The 18,167-nt window shown below is 38.6% G+C and overlaps 1 protein-coding gene across 9 annotated transcripts in view; it reads left to right on the top strand.

Moving 5' to 3' along the window:
- Nucleotides 1-17,395, top strand: part of CC2D2A (coiled-coil and C2 domain containing 2A) — a 53,986-nt gene extending 36,591 nt beyond the window's left edge. For 5 of the 9 annotated variants that reach the window (XM_085577707.1, XM_085577705.1, XM_085577708.1 and 2 more), the window contains 15 exons: nt 273-378; nt 1,739-1,848; nt 1,962-2,058; nt 3,307-3,405; nt 7,335-7,511; nt 8,297-8,317; nt 9,355-9,558; nt 10,025-10,114; nt 10,892-11,005; nt 12,462-12,596; nt 14,419-14,541; nt 15,132-15,190; nt 15,645-15,822; nt 16,074-16,226; nt 16,791-17,395. In XM_085577707.1, the coding sequence (XP_085433833.1) occupies nt 273-378; nt 1,739-1,848; nt 1,962-2,058; nt 3,307-3,405; nt 7,335-7,511; nt 8,297-8,317; nt 9,355-9,558; nt 10,025-10,114; nt 10,892-11,005; nt 12,462-12,596; nt 14,419-14,541; nt 15,132-15,190; nt 15,645-15,822; nt 16,074-16,226; nt 16,791-16,979 (1,855 nt within the window). In that variant the 3' untranslated portion in view covers nt 16,980-17,395. The remainder of the gene's footprint in view (nt 1-272; nt 379-1,738; nt 1,849-1,961; nt 2,059-3,306; nt 3,406-7,334; nt 7,512-8,296; nt 8,318-9,354; nt 9,559-10,024; nt 10,115-10,891; nt 11,006-12,461; nt 12,597-14,418; nt 14,542-15,131; nt 15,191-15,644; nt 15,823-16,073; nt 16,227-16,790) is intronic. The other 4 variants (XM_021554365.4, XM_021554364.4, XM_085577706.1 and 1 more) reach the window with 3 other exon arrangements.
- The last annotated feature ends 772 nt before the right edge of the window (nt 17,396-18,167 follow it).

Consider the following 18,167-nt stretch of genomic DNA (forward strand, 5'->3'; position numbering starts at 1 on the left):
AGTCTGCAGTTGATAAACTTTTGAGAAAAGAGAGCCTCCAGGCACAAAGTACTCCTTTGCAACGAGGCTTGTAAGAAGTATAAACTCAATACCCCTTTCTGGCATTTTATTTGTGTTATTTGATCTAATAAATATCTTCCCAAGGTTAAAATTGTAACAAAAAGCATCAGGAGTATTATCAGAATTCTATATGGCTAATAGACAATGTGAGAGATTGATATTTTGTAATGAATTCTCTGTCTTCCCTGACTGTTGTCTCTTTCCTCTTATAGCAAACTTCAACAGCCATCGAAGGCTTCAAGGTCATTTAACGAGATGTTTGCAGCCTCTCCATCAGCTCAGAGCCCACCTAACAGCCCGGACTGGGCATTCAACCAGGTATGTCACTAAATTGTCATTTTCTGTGAAGCTGTGAGCATTTTCCACAGAAAGTAGCATTCACCCTCAGAAAGATACCTTATTGGCAAGGTTTCCTTGTCCATTCCTTTATCTCCAAAAGGAGAGTAAAGCTGCAAAAGGTTCAGAGAAGGAGATCACATACACAGACTGGCTTCTGCCCAGTGAAAAATGGTGGGACTTTGAGCCAGAACACCCATAAGTGCAAGTAGAGGAGAAATATGGTAGAAAGGCACAAAATCACAAGTTATAGATACTGGGTAAGGATTGACTATTTCCTGGCACTGAAAGTACAAATATGAGTGAAGGGCAAATGAAGCTGGTAGGAGTTAGGTTCAAAACCAACCTTCAAAATAAGGTTGTGATTCTTCATTCAGCACTTGGTCAGTGCCCAGAGAAGTTGCTTACCTTATTGTGGGTGAAAGAGGTTGGTTTGTGCTGAAGTGGGTATTGGACAAGTATGTGAAGAGTGATCCATTGGGAGCTACTTAATAGAAAAATCATGACAGACTTAGGAAAGTCTTTCATCTGAAAATGTTTGAAGTCTGGAAGAGTAATAGGAGAAAATACCACCTATGCCTGCTCAGTTCTTACTTTCCTGTTTGTGTTGGTTGCTGGCTGTTTTCACAGGCTGCACTTTGGGTCCAGTACACTTTTAGTCTAAATCAGCACAGCCATTCTTATGTCTGACACTGAAATTACAATTGCTTGTTATTTAAAACTAAATTCAGCATCCTTCTGAATGAAAATTAAAGACCGTCAGGGTTTTTACTGCTTTTCTTGTGATCTTCCTTCAAAATTACAGCTTTTTGAGATGTAGAAAACCTTCTTCCATATGCATTTGAATGAGGCATTTTTTAAATCACATTAGGGGTTTGTGTTGTCTAGATGAAGTTGCTTATCTGTAAAGAAGCCAGTTTCAGGGACAACTGGGATTGTAGCTATAGGCTTCTTGAATTACAGATAAGAGGATATAAGTGCACTTTTTTCTAGTGGTGTCTGGATTACATGTTCTGTTTCAGTTACTTTCCTTGATTAGATAGCCTCTAGCTTTTTCATTCTCAGGAGAAAATGTGGTTTTGCCACTGTATATAAATACATGAAGTATTTTGAATACACATAAACTTTTGGAAATGCTAGTGTATAAAATATTTTTAAAAGCTTCTTAAATGCTTATAAACCCATGAAGTGCAATATTTAAGTTGTATTAAAGTTATATCTGAGCTGCACCAGACTGGTTGCCACAACATATGTTTCTCTAAATGCATGACATGTGTAGTTTAATATGCTCTGATGAATTTCCACAGAGGTCTGTTTCCTTTGTTTTGATATCTATGTATAGGTTTTGGTCCGTCCTTTTGTAGAAGTTTCTTTTCAGCGAACAGTCTGCCGGACAACAACAGCAGAAGGTCCAAGCCCCTGCTGGAATGAGGAGCTTGAGCTTCCATTTAGGTATGGCAAAATGAAACCAAATTATTTCTGTGTAATAATAACTTATTTTGAATGTGAAAATTTATCCTCATTTCCTGTTCAAATCACTTTTTTGATTTATTTAACCTCTTCAGAGCTCCTAATGGTGACTACAGCACCCACAGTTTGCAGTCAGTAAAAGATGAAGTCTTCATTAATGTCTTCGATGAAGTACTTCATGATGCTGTAGAGGTGAGTTCATAATTGAAGGACAGCGTACACTAGAGAACATGGTGAGCTTTTTGAAGTTGTCAGAACAAGATTTTTCCATGCAATAACTTCCCCCATCCTGTGCTTCTCTTTTCTGTTTTGTCTTTCCTTATGATTTTATATCTAGTCCATACTGCAAGATAATCAGAGGGAGCAATCTTTACAGTGTTAGCCTTTGTACAAATTCAGCTTGTGCCACATAAAATGCTGCTAGAGTTGAACACATGTATGTAATATGTTTTACTGATACTTAATAAAGTTGAAGATCCTAAAACTAAGAGGCATCATGAATTGTAATCTGAATTCTGTTCTTAACCTTAATCAAATCTTTTTACTTCATCCCAGATGAGTGATCCCAGTTCTTATATTTTTTTGCTAACTGTCTTGTTATGCTTTGTCTCATCTAATTTTACAAGCTCTTTGGTGAAATAATAAAAAAAAGCCCAAACCATGTATTGGTTGTTTGTAGTAATTTTTTTGAATGAGACAAGAATTGCAGCTATTAGTAACAAGAAATTTTTGTAAGCTCTCAGTGTTGGCATAACTCCTTCCCCTGTTGAATCCAGTGAAAGCTTTCCTAGTCAATTCAGCAGACACAAAAATAGCAGCACTCAACATTCTTGAAAACATAATCCAGAAATAAATAATGCACACACTTCACTGGGAACAGAATTCTGTTCTCAAAACTGAAATGATACTTGATGAATCAGAAGGAGGAAAGCTACACACTTGAAACTTGGATGTCATGCCAGAGTGGTTTTTTTAAATAATTATAGATTGATCATAAAAGATTTGGAAATCTGATAGGCAGTACACATAAAAACAGTTTTTCCATTTCACAGGGTTTACTTAGGTTTTCCTACAATTTTAACTTCAAAAAGCTTTTCCAAATACTAATAAAATATTTCATTAGAAGACCAGAGCTTCATTTACTTAGTCTGGGAAGAGTGTTGCGGACTCCTTGTCAGAGTTTTAAGTTCGCCATCACAGGTTATACAGGACTTAGACCATAAAGTGCAAGCACATTTTATCCTGCACTGTGATGTTCTTACATGTTTTCAGCATCTGGTGTGCTTGAAAGGTGTCCAGAATAATTACTGCTGCACAAGTAACGGAGCTGATACAGAAAATTAATACAGAATTTTTATTAAAGCCTTGATTCAGTTGTTGATTAAATTAAAGGAAATGAAGCTCTCTTACAAAGTGTTATGTTGGGCAACTTTTTAACAGGATGATTGTGAAAGAGGAAGTGGAATCCACACTCGTATTGAGAGACACTGGCTGGGATGTGTTAAGATTCCGTTTACTACCATATATTTTCAAGCAAGGGTAAGTGATTTTATTTGAAGTAAAATAGAGAACTGAGAATGGAAAAGGGCTGGAAACGGAATGTCAGATTTAATTACGTTCTTTGTAATTCTTAGTTTTTTTTAATGGAATTGTTTGAAGATGTCTTTGAAATCACTGGGATTTTTTTGACTGATCTGGTGAGTATTTCTCAGTAAGTTAAAAGTTTTGAAGGGAGAAGAGAAAATATACTCAACAGTGACAATGCAGCCTGACTTCTTTCAGTAGCAATGTTAAAAGCATAGATATTTTAGGTGGTTTTCTCAGTGGCTTTTGAGGGCTGTGGTATTGCACAGCCTAGATAGATGAACTAGGAATAGAATCACCTAGCTATGTGAGGAAATTTGAACTTTTTTTCACACTTTCCATGAATCACAAGATTTTGATTTTTGCCTCTCCCAATCCCGTCTTTCTGCCATTTCTAGAACTTTCCAAGAGAAGCTTTCTTCATTAAATAGCAACGGTTAGTCATAGAAACAGTAGTAAAACATGCACTTCTTCAGAGGAAATTTTTTTTTGTCCAGCCCCTCATCCTGGACTTAGTTTAAGGAAACTACTTCTTTCCATTGATAGTCCTATCATATTGCAATACAGCTGTCAGACTTCTTCATGGCAGTTGTTGTTTTGTGTAGATCAAATAATCTGATCACAAAAGTTAGAATCTTATTAGAATCTTCATAAAGTAATAAACTGAGACATCAGTTGTATTCCTAATGATACAGTCATTTGCTATTCTGTGGCCATATGGGGCACTTTTCAGAACCTTAAGGACTTCAAGGCATACTCTGAGCCTCCCAAATTCTTTGGGTGGAGGGAAAGTGTATAGGAGTCTCATTTAATTTGAGTGCAGTTCTTGGTGGTCAAAGTGGTTTTCCTGGGCTGTCTGCAAAGTGTAAGAGAATGTAATTGCCATGGGATTCAGGAAAGCATGGGATACTTTTCATTGCTGAGAAACTTTGAGTATGTCTAACCAGGTTTAGTCCACTTATTTCTGCTAGATCATTAATAATATGTGCTCTTCAGCTTGGGAGGTTAATCAGTTAATTTATCTCTTTGAGAGCTGTGGTGCCCTGTAGCATGGAACTTTTGCTGATTTTAATGGTATAAGTAGTAAGATCTGACTTTCTTTTCATGGGTCTTTGGCCATCCTATGGAGAAAACATTACATAATGTGATCACCATTGCTATAGCATGATAACATGATCCACTGCTCATTTTTAAGAAATTATTCCATGTTGTATGAATGAAATCCACCTGAGAAGTGTGTCTGCTCACAGAGAGACCTAATGGGCAGACTTAACATTTTAACAGACTGCTTAACAATACAACCACCCTCTCCAATCTATCTTTAAGGATTTCCCATACTGATGTCAACCTCTGCTTCTTGGTCTTTCTGCTGTAGAACCAGAGTAGCTCCAGAATTCCTGTCAGATTCACTTCTGAGTCTCTTTGAGGAAGTGTTGGAGTTTGTGGTTGCCTAAGTAGAGTGTTAGTATAGATCTTCCCAGCAGTAGAGATTCTTTGCATTTGAACAGGATTCCATACGGAATTTGAAAAAGCCTGATCAGCACAGTGGTTATATCAAGGTGCATCTAGCAACTAAATTTCAGTAGCAAATGAAGCATTTCATCATCCTGTGCTAATCTACTGGAGCAGAAATTTTGAGTGATATATTTAGTTTTATCCTCATCAAAACTTAATTTTGTTCTTAAATGTTTGATGAGCCATGCTAGTGAGTCATCTGTTCAATTCCCACATCCATTGAAGATACCCTTTCTGGTAGAAGTTGCCTCAATTGTGTCCATATCAGGAGCTTACTGTTTTTGCTTTTCTTTTAATGCAGGGTACTTCCAGTATTGAAACCTGCCCAGGCAAGTGGGGCTGCCATCTCTTGTCTCACCCAGCCCTTCAGAAAGACCTTATTCTCTGGTTTTGGTAGCAGGGGGAACTGCCAAGGGCTGGTGGGTCTGGCAGAGCACTTCCATACAGAAGCTGGGTAAACGAGCTGTTAGGGTTTGACACTGGCACAATGCCAGTGCCCCCATGAAAATGTGATCCCTCCCTTGAATGCTGTGAAGTGGAATCTAGAATAGAGCAAAGCAGGCTTAAGCTTAATAACAGGGAAAAAACTTTATTAAGCTACTACTATAAAAGAAAAAAAAGAAAGGAAAAAAAAGGAAAAAAAAAACCCATAAAGATCAAATGAAAACTTTGCAAAGCATTCCTCCCCCCACCACCCAACTCTAACAAACTACAGTGAGACACAATCTGGATTCTAATCAGGTTTTTACCTTCTAGACAATTGATACTCAGGCCTTCGAGGGAACAGAGTCTCTCTTGTGCCACAGACCCCCTAAGAAAACACAGCTCTGTATCCTGTGTTTCCATGTCACACATGGCACCGCCCGGAGAAAAGTTTGCTATGGTGACCCCTCTCCTTTTTATGCACAGTGCTCTCACCACTAATGTATGGATGGACAGACTGCTTTTAGGATTTTTCTTTTCAAGGATGCCCTGCCAAGGGGGGAGAAAACAACAGTTCAGTTTTTTATTGTTTGGGACCACAGTCCCCCCCATTTTCCCCTGGGGCTGAGGGCTCAAGAACAGAGATCTTCTTCTCTTCTCTTTCCTTTCTAGGACAGGGGCGCCACCACAAACCCCCTAACCTTTTCTCCGTTCACTCCACTTTTGTTTTTTTCCCAGCTGAAGCAGGTCTCTTGACTCACTGGCATCCTCCCAAAACACAGTCCCTCTTGGAGGAGAAGATTGGTTCAGGTTGTGGCTAACACGGAAAAGTCCAGCCAAAGCCACTCCTTGTCCCCCTCCCATCTAGAATTCCTCCTTCCAACATCCCAGGGTCCAAGGTGTCCCTCTTCCTCTCTTTCAAACCAAGGAGGGGAAAGGAAAATTCACAAAGCTTTCATTTCTCAAGGAAGGGTTAAAAGTCCGAACTCCCAGGATGGCTCAAAGCCCGGACATCCAGCAACTCCCACGCTCTGGGCACCTTGCAGCTCCCCCCGCTCCTCCCTCCTCGCGGTGGAATTGCTGACAGAACTGCCGATGTCTCTTTCTCTCTCCCTCTCGGGAGAGAAACTCTGGGGGGGGATGGAGACATCCCAGATTTCTTCCACCCTTCCATCTGCAGGGGCCAGCCCGGTTCTAGTCTCCACCATTGGCCTACCTTTGTCAAGCTATGGGGCTTCCCCTCCCCTACCCGGCTCATTGCTGGGCAGGGGAGGCTGCACTGCACGCTGACCGGAACCAAAGAGAGCGAGTTCCCCTGGGAATTCTGTTTTTAACCCCTCTGTGTTCTCAGAGGCGTGTCCACCTTCAATTGGTCAATATCTAAATTGACCTCTTCCTTCCGGAAAAAATTCTCTTTCCATGTCAAACTACGACACGAGCCCAGTTCTAGTTCCACCCAAGAAGCATCAGTAGGTTGTGTATGGAAGAGGGTCCATCTCTGAGATGCTGGAGCATCCTTCCCACGTCACTCACAGGCAAATGGTCTGCTGCTGCCTGGGGAAGCATAGTCGTGCAACCTGTATTTTGCCATTTTTTCATTTTTCCAGATAAACAGCATGTAGAGTTTGCTGTTTGAAAGGAAAGTAGTGAAAAGCCAGCACTCTTTCTCTGTGAACTAGTGTGTATGATTTCCATTTCATTAAATATTACTGTTCATAATATGCAAAAGAGGCTGAAATCAAGTTGTGATTAATATATTTAACAATGAGATACCTCATGTTTTCCCCACAGTTAATCAACATAAATGACATAGTCTCTGATTTTACTATTTTGTAACTTTAACAATCAAAAGAAGAAAATATGCAGACACAAGTAGCAAATTCATGTGAGAAGGAACTTTAGCTTTTTTGCCTTTAATGAGAAGTATTTCTCTGTATCTGTTGTAGATTGATGGTACGTTTAAGATCAATATTCCTCCAGTCCTCCTTGGCTACAGCAAAGAAAAGAACGTGGGCATGGAGAGGGGTTATGATTCCGTGCAAAATCTGAGTGAGGGCTCATACATAACACTGTTTATTACCATTGAACCACAGCTCATCCCTGGAGAGTCTGTCAGAGAGAAGGTAACTAATCACTAATTCATCATACTCTTGCTCTTTGTTTCCAGTGGTGCAGTTCTTGAGATGCATATTAATAGCTCTCCTTACTATACCAAAGGACATGAATGCAAGTACAGAAGGACATTCATACAAATTTGGAGTGGTTTATTTCAAATTTTCTGTCTTAGTTCAATTTAATTACATGCACCGTTAAGTGAGATGTGCACTAAATGCATGAGATACCTTTGCCCGGGTATCTAATTTTAGTCCTAAGAGAAGGCAAATTGGCATTCCTAGCTATGAGCATGTAGTTTTTCCATGTACTTGTGTAAACAAAAAAGCATTCGTGGGAGTATTTATGAACAGTGGAAAAAAGGAGGTGGCAGGTGCAAAGAGTATTTTCTTGCTTCTGTTCTTACACTGTTCAAATGAGCATTTATTATTTATGGCTTCATGCATGCCTTGAGATCTTGAAGATCATAATTCCTAAACAGCAGCTGCTATTTTTTTCAGTTTGATTAGTAAGCCAGAAGTGCCTTAGAGTAACAACAAGTCATTACAATTCTTTGCTGCAACTCTCCGGCTGTAACACATACACCTATTATGGAAAGAGTTTGGCATATTATGGAAAAAAAAACCCTAAATAATTTGCCATACTTTCTTCCTGGTCTTGACCTGCAGTTAATTTGAAATGCTTGTGTATTGTTTTAAGATGCTAAGCATAATTTTAGTTTAATTTTATGTTACCTTTTTTGTTTCTTTACTTATTTTTCCTCTCTTTCCTGCTGTCCTTCCTGAACCTCTATTAGATGAATGAAATGCTTAAGAAGGTACAATATTAATAAATCAGTTGAGATACTCTTGTTGTTCCCAGTTTAAGATTTAGCTTGGGTTTGTGCCATTCAGCAACATTTTGCAGTTTGTGTTACTTGACTGTGACATAGTAATTGTTTATTTGCCAGTAATATTTTCAGTAAATTGCTGCCTTTAAGTTTACAACATGCTAGAGGCTCTGCTTTCTGCTCTTAATTATGGTTGAGAAGAACCACCACTGTGTTGTTCCTTCTCTTCTAACTTGGAGGTCTAGCTGCAGGGCAGTGCCCAGCTGTTCCACCTCAGATTAGTTTAAGAAGAGTAACAAATGACAAAAGTGGCTTATTTTAAACAAAAATATTACAAAGGATGAACTTTAATTCTCAGCACCACTAGAAATAATACAAGGAATTCTAACTAGATAATTTTGACCAATCTTAATACCTTTCAAAGATGATATCTTAAGGTAACATCATGAAATAATTGTCATTGTTATATAATTAATATGTGCTTTTGAGTCCTACATTTGCTTCTGAAAAATCCCATTTAAAAATGTGGAAATTTTAGACACCTCTGAATTACAAGGATTCATCTAAAAATCACTTGAACCTTCTCTGCAAATATTTTGGCATTGAGCAGTGTCATTGCAGTATTATTTATATAAAAATCATTGTGATTTTATGCTTAATGTCAATTGTGGTTTTAATGGAATGCTGTGGAATAGCACATAGGATTAGTACCTAACCATAATTGTTTACTTTTGACTTAATATGTGGTGTTACATCCTCATGCTCCCAGTGTTACTTGGCCATAATTTTCACTACATTTTTAGGTGCAGTAAATGTAAATTACCTGATTTTCCATTGCCTTGACCTTCCTTTTATGTCTATAAGGAAAACTTTATACTACAAGGCAAGCTCAAAGTGCAATCAGAAAATAATTCAGCACAGTTTTTATTGTCCTCTAAATGGTGAAATGTAGCCAAATATAGTAACGACTTAAGTCCAAACTATAAATAAAACTGGTTTTGTATAAATTCTACTGTCTTTTGAAGTTTGATACCCAAGAAGATGGGAAACTGCTCCAGGCAGCAGAAAAATATGAAGCTGAATGTACATCAAAGTATCCAAGCCGCCAGTGCCTAACAACTGTAATTGACCTTGATGGAAAAACAGTGTTTATTACCAGATACATCAAACCTCTGAATCCACCACAGGAGCTTCTTGATGCTGTCCCAGATAGATCTCAAACAGCAGCAGTAAGTACATAGAAAAGATAGTGAAGTCTCTGGGATACAGATTTCAAGATGTTTGTTTGCCTGTGCACATGCACATAAACAAATCCCAGCTTTGTGTCTCTGCTGTATAGCTAAACCTTTTGCAAAGGAAAAACCACAGATACAAATAAAAGTAGTAATGACTATGAATGACTATGTGTAATACACAGTAAATCCAACTATAATGATACTCTAAAATAATATTTGATTTTTTTCTGAGGAAAAAAAATAAGTGTATTAATGACTATTGTCCTTTAAAAGACAAAGAATTATGCCAAACCTCAAAGGCAGTAAATCATATCAGTCTTTGACTGCTAGCTGCTACTGTACTGAAGTTACTCAGTGTTTTGTCATTGAGTGGAAACAGCAATATTATTCATATCTGGTATAATAACACTAGAGCATTTTGAATTAAAGAGGTGATCTGCTCTGTTTTGTTTTCTTGCAGGAACTGGTGGCTCGATATGTTGCTTTGATTCCTTTTTTGCCAGATAGTGTGTCATTCGCTGGAATTTGTGATTTATGGAGCACATCAGATGTAAGCAATGTATTAAAAAGAAGTTCTTTATCCTCCTGAATGTAATGGAACATCCTAGTGGCCATGCTTTTGGAGGGAGGTTGTACTAGATTAGCTCTTGAGGTCCCTTCAGACCTAAATTATTCTGTGATTATTATTGTGAGGAATATTTTTCTTTGAGCCATTTATTTTAAAGAATAAAGACCAAAGCTTGAAAGAAGTTGCTTATTCTGATCTGAGCCAAAAATTTTATCTTTGATAAGTTATTATAAGCTAAGAATACATTAGGGCTTCCAAGCATCTCCCATTTTTTCTCAGTTATAAGCCAGTCCATAATGCCATAGACATGTATAAGTGAAGAGATGCTGACTGATGGGGACTTTACAAATACACTTAAATGGATCATTGTCATTCCAAGGAACTACAGAAAAGACATTGCATGTAGTATAAGCAATAATGCGATATTTAGTCTTCTGTCACACAATCCTGTCATTTAGAGAATAACAGCAGACATTGTTTATCATAGATGAGGTTTTTTATCAACTCAGAACTTTTATGGAAAATAGTCTTTCTAAAAAAGACAAAGACCCTGTTTGTTGTGATAAGGTCTCAGATCTCCTGTATTGTCACACCATTCACTCTTCATCCTGTGTTGAAGTAGTGACCAATAAACAGTAAAGATCAGTTGCAAAGATCTGAGAGGACTCCTTGCTTCAGATCTGTTAAGAAACATTATCAAATATTCTAAGTTGATAACTGCCTAGAAAAACCCTTTTTTTATTTTAATATCTCAATTAGCAATTTCTTTATCTTCTGGCGGGAGATGAGGAAGAACATGCCGTGCTCTTGTGTAATTATTTTCTTGGTATGGGGAAAAAAGCCTGGCTTATCATTGGAAATGCCATTCCTGAGGTAAGAAGATTCTTTCATTTGGCCTAAGTATTAACTTTTATTTTGTGAAGTCTTTGGCCCCCAACAATGGATAGTTATTTCTTACTGGGATCTTTTTCCGGGATTTTATGTAAAGATTAGTGCTGGGAACTGATTCTTTTCAAAGAAGTAAATGAAAATTTAAAACATATTTAGTATATGACTGTTTTGTTTTTTTTTCCTGGACCTCTGTTTTCATGCTTAAACTGGTAGTAGTTGTCATCATAATACAGTACCAAGCATCTGTAATGCTTGATTTGACTTTAACTTGTATAAATGGTGTATCCAAGAGAAATTGATGGAGACAGTCCCTTCACAGCATCTCAGTCATGGATACACAGACTCTGACCGAGTTTGTGTGGGATTTGGTACAGGTTCAGAGGTAATAGGAGAGGGCTACAGGCATGCCAGGGATTCTTAGTGGTCACACACATCTGCTGATTCTCTCTCTGGCTGATGGCAGAGCTGCAGCAATAGTAAAGATAGACTGGTTCAGGCTGGGGAAGGCTCTCTCCCTCTGCCCACTGTAATGCAGGCAGGTGTGGTGCCTGCTGTGCCTTGGGCTGCTGGGAGCCACTGTGGCAGCAGCTGGGCTCAGACTGGCCCAGAACGGAAACACTGAGCTTGTTTTGCTGCTTGGGAGATGCCTTTGTTGTCAGGAAAGCACTCAGATTTCATAACCAGTATTGCTCTTTTCAAAAAGGTGGTAACTATTTATAATGCAAATTTCTGCATACATATGAAAGGTTTGTTTGGTAAAAATTTCTTTCTAAGCTAGTTTCTTAAGCACATTCTGAGATACTGCAGTGACCGGAACAGGTACTCAGATAGATTCCTTCCCCTCAAAATCTGATGGAGATGCTAGTCACTAATAAAGTGTTTTGTAAGGAGGGAATTTATTCCAGATATTTCAAGATACCTGGAAAATATAAGGGATGACAAGAACATAGGAGATTCCTGATAGAGAATCCCTAAGATTCTCTATTTCCCAGAAGAGAGCTGGGAAATTCCTTATGTGCCTGAGAGGGAGGCTGATGGCTGAGACACAGTGTGCTGCCTAGATGGGAGTGCTTCAGCTCAGAGGTTGCCCTGGCTGAGAGCTGTGGCAGTAGCCAAGCAGGATGTGTTGATACTGAAGTGGCATCATGTAAACATTCCTGTATGTGGAATTTCACATCAGTTTGTGGCTGAGACAAGAGCTTTCAGACTATATATGTTAAGAATGGCTTGGAGCTCTGCATGTCTGACATTTCTTTACCACATTAATATATAAGTAATGTAACTGCAAAGAACCTGTCAATTCTTCCAAGCAGTTTGCCCTAAAAACACTATCCACCTCAGTAGTAAAAATTTAGTATTACAAAGAATACAGAGCATATTGTCCTTGTAGCCAGTTTTCAAACATCTTTCTCATACTTTTTTTTTTTTAACTTCCTAGGGACCAACTGCATATGTATTAACTTTGGAACAAAGTCAGTATGTAATTTGGAATCCCAGTACTGGATGTTTTTATGGGCAGTATGATACTTTTTGCCCCTTACAAAATGTGTACTGTCTGATCAGCTGTGATAATGTAAGTGCACCCAGTCTTGTCACATTTCTATACATGTAACAGTTAATAACTTGATTTTTTTTGGCATCATTTGTTCATCATTGTAAATATGTTTAGGCTGTCATTTATTAGAAATATTATTAAATCTAGGTAGGTTTTCCAGTACTTTCAAGTAGTAGTACTTTTCAGTACTTTAAATCTTTTTTATTTAAAGTAGGTTTTTCAGCTACTTTAAATAAGAAAGTTTTTTTTTTTAAATGAGCATTTAGGTGGGTCGAGAAATCTGTTAATGTAATTCTCATTACTGAGTTTTACTTACATGTTTCCCAGAGTGGATATAACCTAAGATTAAAACTGCTTGGGTGAGGAGGAGTCATTCCCCAAAGCTAATAGTTTGCAGGTGAAATGTGATTGAAAAATGAGAAAAAAAAATGTAAAGTAGTCACTTGAGTTGCCCATGTGACACTAGGCACAACATGGTTCAATGTGCACAACACAGAGCTGGCACCTCAGGGCACAAAAACAGTACTGATTTCTGCTTGGCATCAAGTCCTCCCATTTATTTGAAAATACACAAGTAATACTAGTACATGTTCATAATACATTATTCATTGTGTGGCTGTAAACTCTCTGAGATAGTGGGGCACGAGAGGAGAGATTGTAGAGCTGGGCAGCTCGGGGCAGGCGAAGGAGCAGCCACAGACTGGGAGCTGAGCCTGTGCTGGGAGGCTCAGGAGCCCTGGGAACTGTCCTGCCAGCAGCATTCCCTGACTTGGTTGCATGCCAGACCTCCCACGTGCTGGGGACACAAACAGGGGCATGATAACGAGGTAGAAAGATGTGTGAAAGTCTGAAAATGAGAAAATAAAAGGCAAACTTAAAAAACAAACCCTAGGGTTTATTTGAATGGAAACTGGAAGTTGCGTTTAGAAGTTTGCTCCTCAGTGTTTTGGAACGCCGTGCATTATGAGTTTTGTTTTGTTATTTAATCTTCTATGTTCTGTTCTAAACACAGATCCTAACTGTAGATGAGAATTTAATATTCTAAAGAACATTTATTTTAAAAGTATCACTTCTTTCACTGAAAGCATTTTGGGGAGTGATAGAGTTGTTTGGTTTGGTGTTTTTTGTAAGAAGTATTAAACCTACAGTTAAGAAAAATGTAACTCAGTTTTTAATTGCTGGCAGAAGCAGCTAAGGACTTATTTGAGCACTGACTTGAACACAGCAACATCTTTCAAGGCACGTAATTCCAGTCTCAGTGAGACTGAGCAGTCTCAGCCAGGAGGGCCACACCACCTCACATCCAACTGGGGCAGAACCACTGTCCTCAAAGGCTCTACATAGAACCTCAGTTACAAACGGTCACACACATTTACATAGTAAGTGGTGGTACATTTTGCAGCCTTAGAAATAGTTATTTAAAGGTTGTTTGAACAAGAATCCTACAGTGCCTGCATGCGCCACATTAGGTGCAGAGGCCAAAATGAATGTCTGTAAAGAAGGGTCCCATTTGCTGACAAAATTGCTACACAGAAGCTGACTTGTGTGTCTGCAGTCTTTGCTTGTATTCTGCAAGGTAAACTTAAAAAAGCAGTAGTGTTGGGGTGCAGCAGCTACCAGGCACCACAGCCGCAGCACTGGGGTGGACTCTTGGAAGAATTTAATCAGAATTCAGAAAGAATTGTGCAGCAGTCCAGAGGGGTGGAAATGTAGCTCAGAACAGCAGAAAAATTTGCTACAGAAGGTTAACATTATATAGCATTTTATTGCTATGTAAGTGGAATGTGTTCCATAGGTGTTGATTATATGCTGAAAGCTAAACCAAATTGCTTTTCTGCAGATTTGGTTTAATATGCAAGAATATGATTCCCCAGGAAGGATATCTTTTGATATCAGCAAACCAAAACATTGGAAGCCTTTCTTTTCAAGAAGTTTGCCATTCCCTGGTCTCCGCAGCATTCAGGTACTGATGGATCTATTGCCAACTCCAAAAGGGGTTGAGACATCACAGACTTGGTATAAAGAAGCACATACTAAGTTCTTTGGACTTCTTTGGTTAAGCATATTTATGTAGTAGCATTACTTTTTAAAAAGATTTCCTAGTTACTCCTTTAAAAAAATGAAAGCAGAAATACTGAAAAAAGTTGATTTTATACAGAATTAATGTTTTTGCCCTCTAAGATCTCACGGCAACAGTGAAGCAAATGGACTAAATCTTTAGCACAAACATATCTAAAGTAGTAGCTCAGTATTATAAAGTCAACTTTTGTCTCATGGCTAAGAAGGCATTTTTTCAAGATGAACATCAATAAAAAGCCAGAAATTTCTGTACAGTTGTGAAAGATGTAAGCAGTTGAAATTTGCTGGGGGAAAAAAACCCCAGAAATTCACACAAATAGCTAGTTAAATTATCATGTCTCTGTCAAAGAGTAGATTCTTTTTGCATAATTGTAAACTTCTGTGAGCATCATCAAGGCAGAAACTCTGAAGTTACACTGTTATATGTTTAGACGAGATTGTTACACATTTTAATATTTATTTATTTATCACTAGCCTGAAGAACTAACTTATGAGCATTCGGATAAGGCTGCTGCACTGGAACTGCAGAGCAGGTAATGCTACCTCCAGAATAAGTGCCATCAGTACTGATACCAGAGCATTCCTCAGTATTCATGCCTAGGTCTAAAAATCTGCTTTCAAGGCTAGGAGAATGGCCTAAAAACCAAAAACTATTGTTTCAGGGCTTTTTAAAATTCTCTTTCTTCAATAGAGATTGCCAGGTAGAAAGAATTAATCAGTCATTGATCTACCATTTCACAAAGAACAAAATGCTGTGTGGGGATGAGAGGAGAGGGTGTAAACTAAAAGGGGTTGTAAGTCCATGGCTTTTCTTGCAGACACTGACAATGCACAGTACTGCACAACTATGTTGGCTTTTCTGCACTTTTAGGGACCAGTAAGTTCAGCTGAGGTCATGTGTGGTTCTTAGAATCTCTACTGTCTGCCAAGGGGATCAGTTCAGATGTCCAATACTAGAATTGTAATAATCGGTCTATCTTATTGCAGGATTGAAAAAATATTAAAGGATAAGATTATGGAATGGAGACCAATGCGCCCAACACGTTGGAACAGATACTGCACCTCCACCCTCCGTAACTTTTTGCCACTGCTGGAACAAAATCAAGGCAAAGATATAGAAGATGACCATCAGGCAGAGCTGCAAAAACAGCTGGGAGATTACAGGGTACACTTGTGAACATAAATGACTTACGCATAGAAGCAAGAAGTTAAATCCCTAGGTTTTAGCATTGCCACTCTATGGTATAGAAGAGTGTCCCCAGGCTAGTTATTTCTTCTACTACCAAAATTCACAGGAGATTATCAAAGATAAACCATTATAATATTCATAGAGTGAAGGAGTGATGATCTGGTTTATTTGTAATGTTGAAGATAAAGCAACAATGCACCCAATTAACTTTATATTCTTACGTTCAGGAGAAACATGCACAACAGCCATTACTCCAGTACATCAACACCAGTGCAGTCTCCCAGCACCACCTGCCATGGGGCAGACTGGTGCAGCAGCTCTCAGGTCAAGTAGGAACCTGCTGCTGGTGCCAAGTAGTGCTACACAGAGTCTACTTACAGGTACAGGAGCCCATACAATACGCTTTTCTTCAGTTTTCAAAGACAGAAGAAAATTGACTGCTGTGTTCACTGCAGCCACTGGTGTGCCTGTACATTATTCCTCCAGGCTGTTGGAAGGGCCTTTTGCTTTCCACATGGAACACCTGTGACAGTACTGGCAGCTCTGGCCAGCTCCAAAATGAGTTGAGGTTTCAGTTCCTGTTGAGCAAGAGATGTTTGCTCAAACCCTATGCCAGAAGAACAGCAATTTAAAACCAGCTGCAAGGCAAAAAAAGCAGTGAAGCTCTACTATGTGTTCATTAATACAGCTTTATTCTAGTGGATTCTAAGGAACTTCACCTTTGAACTTAAACCAAATTAAAGAGGAAAAATGGCAGAAGCTTGCCTGGAGTATGTGAAAAAGGAAGTTATTATCAAAATAGAAATATAGGTTCTTCTATTGCATCACCTCAGGCTGGCAGTAGAGAATTTGTTTTACGCAGCATGTAAATTTTTTAAACTATGTATTTATTCAGGTGCCTTCATCTTTACTTCTTACATGTTTTCATTTCTTTCTTTTTCCAGGTCTCTGGATTTCCTATTCATATGCCATATTCTGAAGTGAGACCTTTAATAGAAGCAGTACACAGCACAGGAGTTCACACCATTGATGTTTCCAATGTTGAATTTGCTCTGGCTGTGTATATTCATGCTTATCCCCAAAATGTTCTCTCTATATGGATTTATGTTGCCTCACTTGTGCGAAATAGGTAATATAGACCAGTCTAAATACTGCAAGAAATTTGCTTATATAGGTGTAAACATATTATTTCTCTCACTGCTGAACTATTCCAAATGTTTTAAAAATCAAATTACAACATGATTTTTAGTAGCTTTATTTGCCCTAAAACCACTAATTACTGACGGACAGCATAAATTTCCAGTATTAGTAGGTGATTTTTATAGTCTTTTATAGCTCCCTCTGGGACCTCACACTCTTAAAGCATTACACGTCCACATATAAGTGACAGTGCAGAGTAAAATGTTTCCTTGGTATCCCTGTAGCTAATGAATTAATTTACAGATGTTCTTCCTCTTCAAAAGACACTTGTAAATAAAAATTTCCTGTACCTCAGTTCTTGAATTTTTAGCTATGAATAAATTTCCTATACCTAAGAGCCATCAGTGAAGAGACCACACTTCAATTTTTGAGAGGTTGCTTCATATCCTGCTCTATGTTTTATGTCTGTATAATGCCAGCACCATTTAAAGGTGGAAGACATTTTCTTAAGAAGTTAAAGATGAAAGATTTAATAAATATTTTTATTAAACTTTAAGCAGAAGCTCATTCCTTTTATACAAGAATTTGATTAAATTACTTAGGAGTATGAAATCCTTGTCAGCAAGTTAACAAACTTGCAAGTAGAAGAGGATAAAAAAATTAGTTAACTAAAAACCAAATTCACTTACTACTATGCAAGTCATTGTGTTCAGCAGGACCCTGAACCTGCCTTTGTTGAATTCCAGATGGTTCCTTTCTGCCCATCTCTCCAACCTCCCCAGGTCCTTCTGAAGGGCTGCACAGCACTCAGGGGGACCAGCCCAAAGCTCCTCCCAGCTTTGTGTTGTCACTGAACTTGCTGAGGAGGCATCTGGACCTTCATCCCAGTCAGTGATGAAGTTAGCCCAGTACTGAACCTTGAGGGGCACCACCAGTGGCAGGCCTCCAACTTGACCCTGTGTGCCCCTGACTACAAACCTCTGGGGTCTTCTGTTCAGCCAGTTCTCAATTCACCTCACTGTCCACTCATCCAATGCACAATTCCTGACCCTGTCAGGAGGTTGTGAGAGGTTGAAAGCCTTGCTGAAGTCAGAGTAGACAATATCCACTGCTCCCCCCTCATTCCTCCAGGTAGTTGTTTCATCATAGAGAGAAAGTGGGTTGGTTAAACAGTGAATCCA

The sequence above is a fragment of the Lonchura striata genome, chromosome 4 (genome assembly GCF_050655825.1).
Source record: "Lonchura striata isolate lonStrDom1 chromosome 4, ASM5065582v1, whole genome shotgun sequence".
NCBI lineage: Eukaryota > Metazoa > Chordata > Aves > Passeriformes > Estrildidae > Lonchura > Lonchura striata.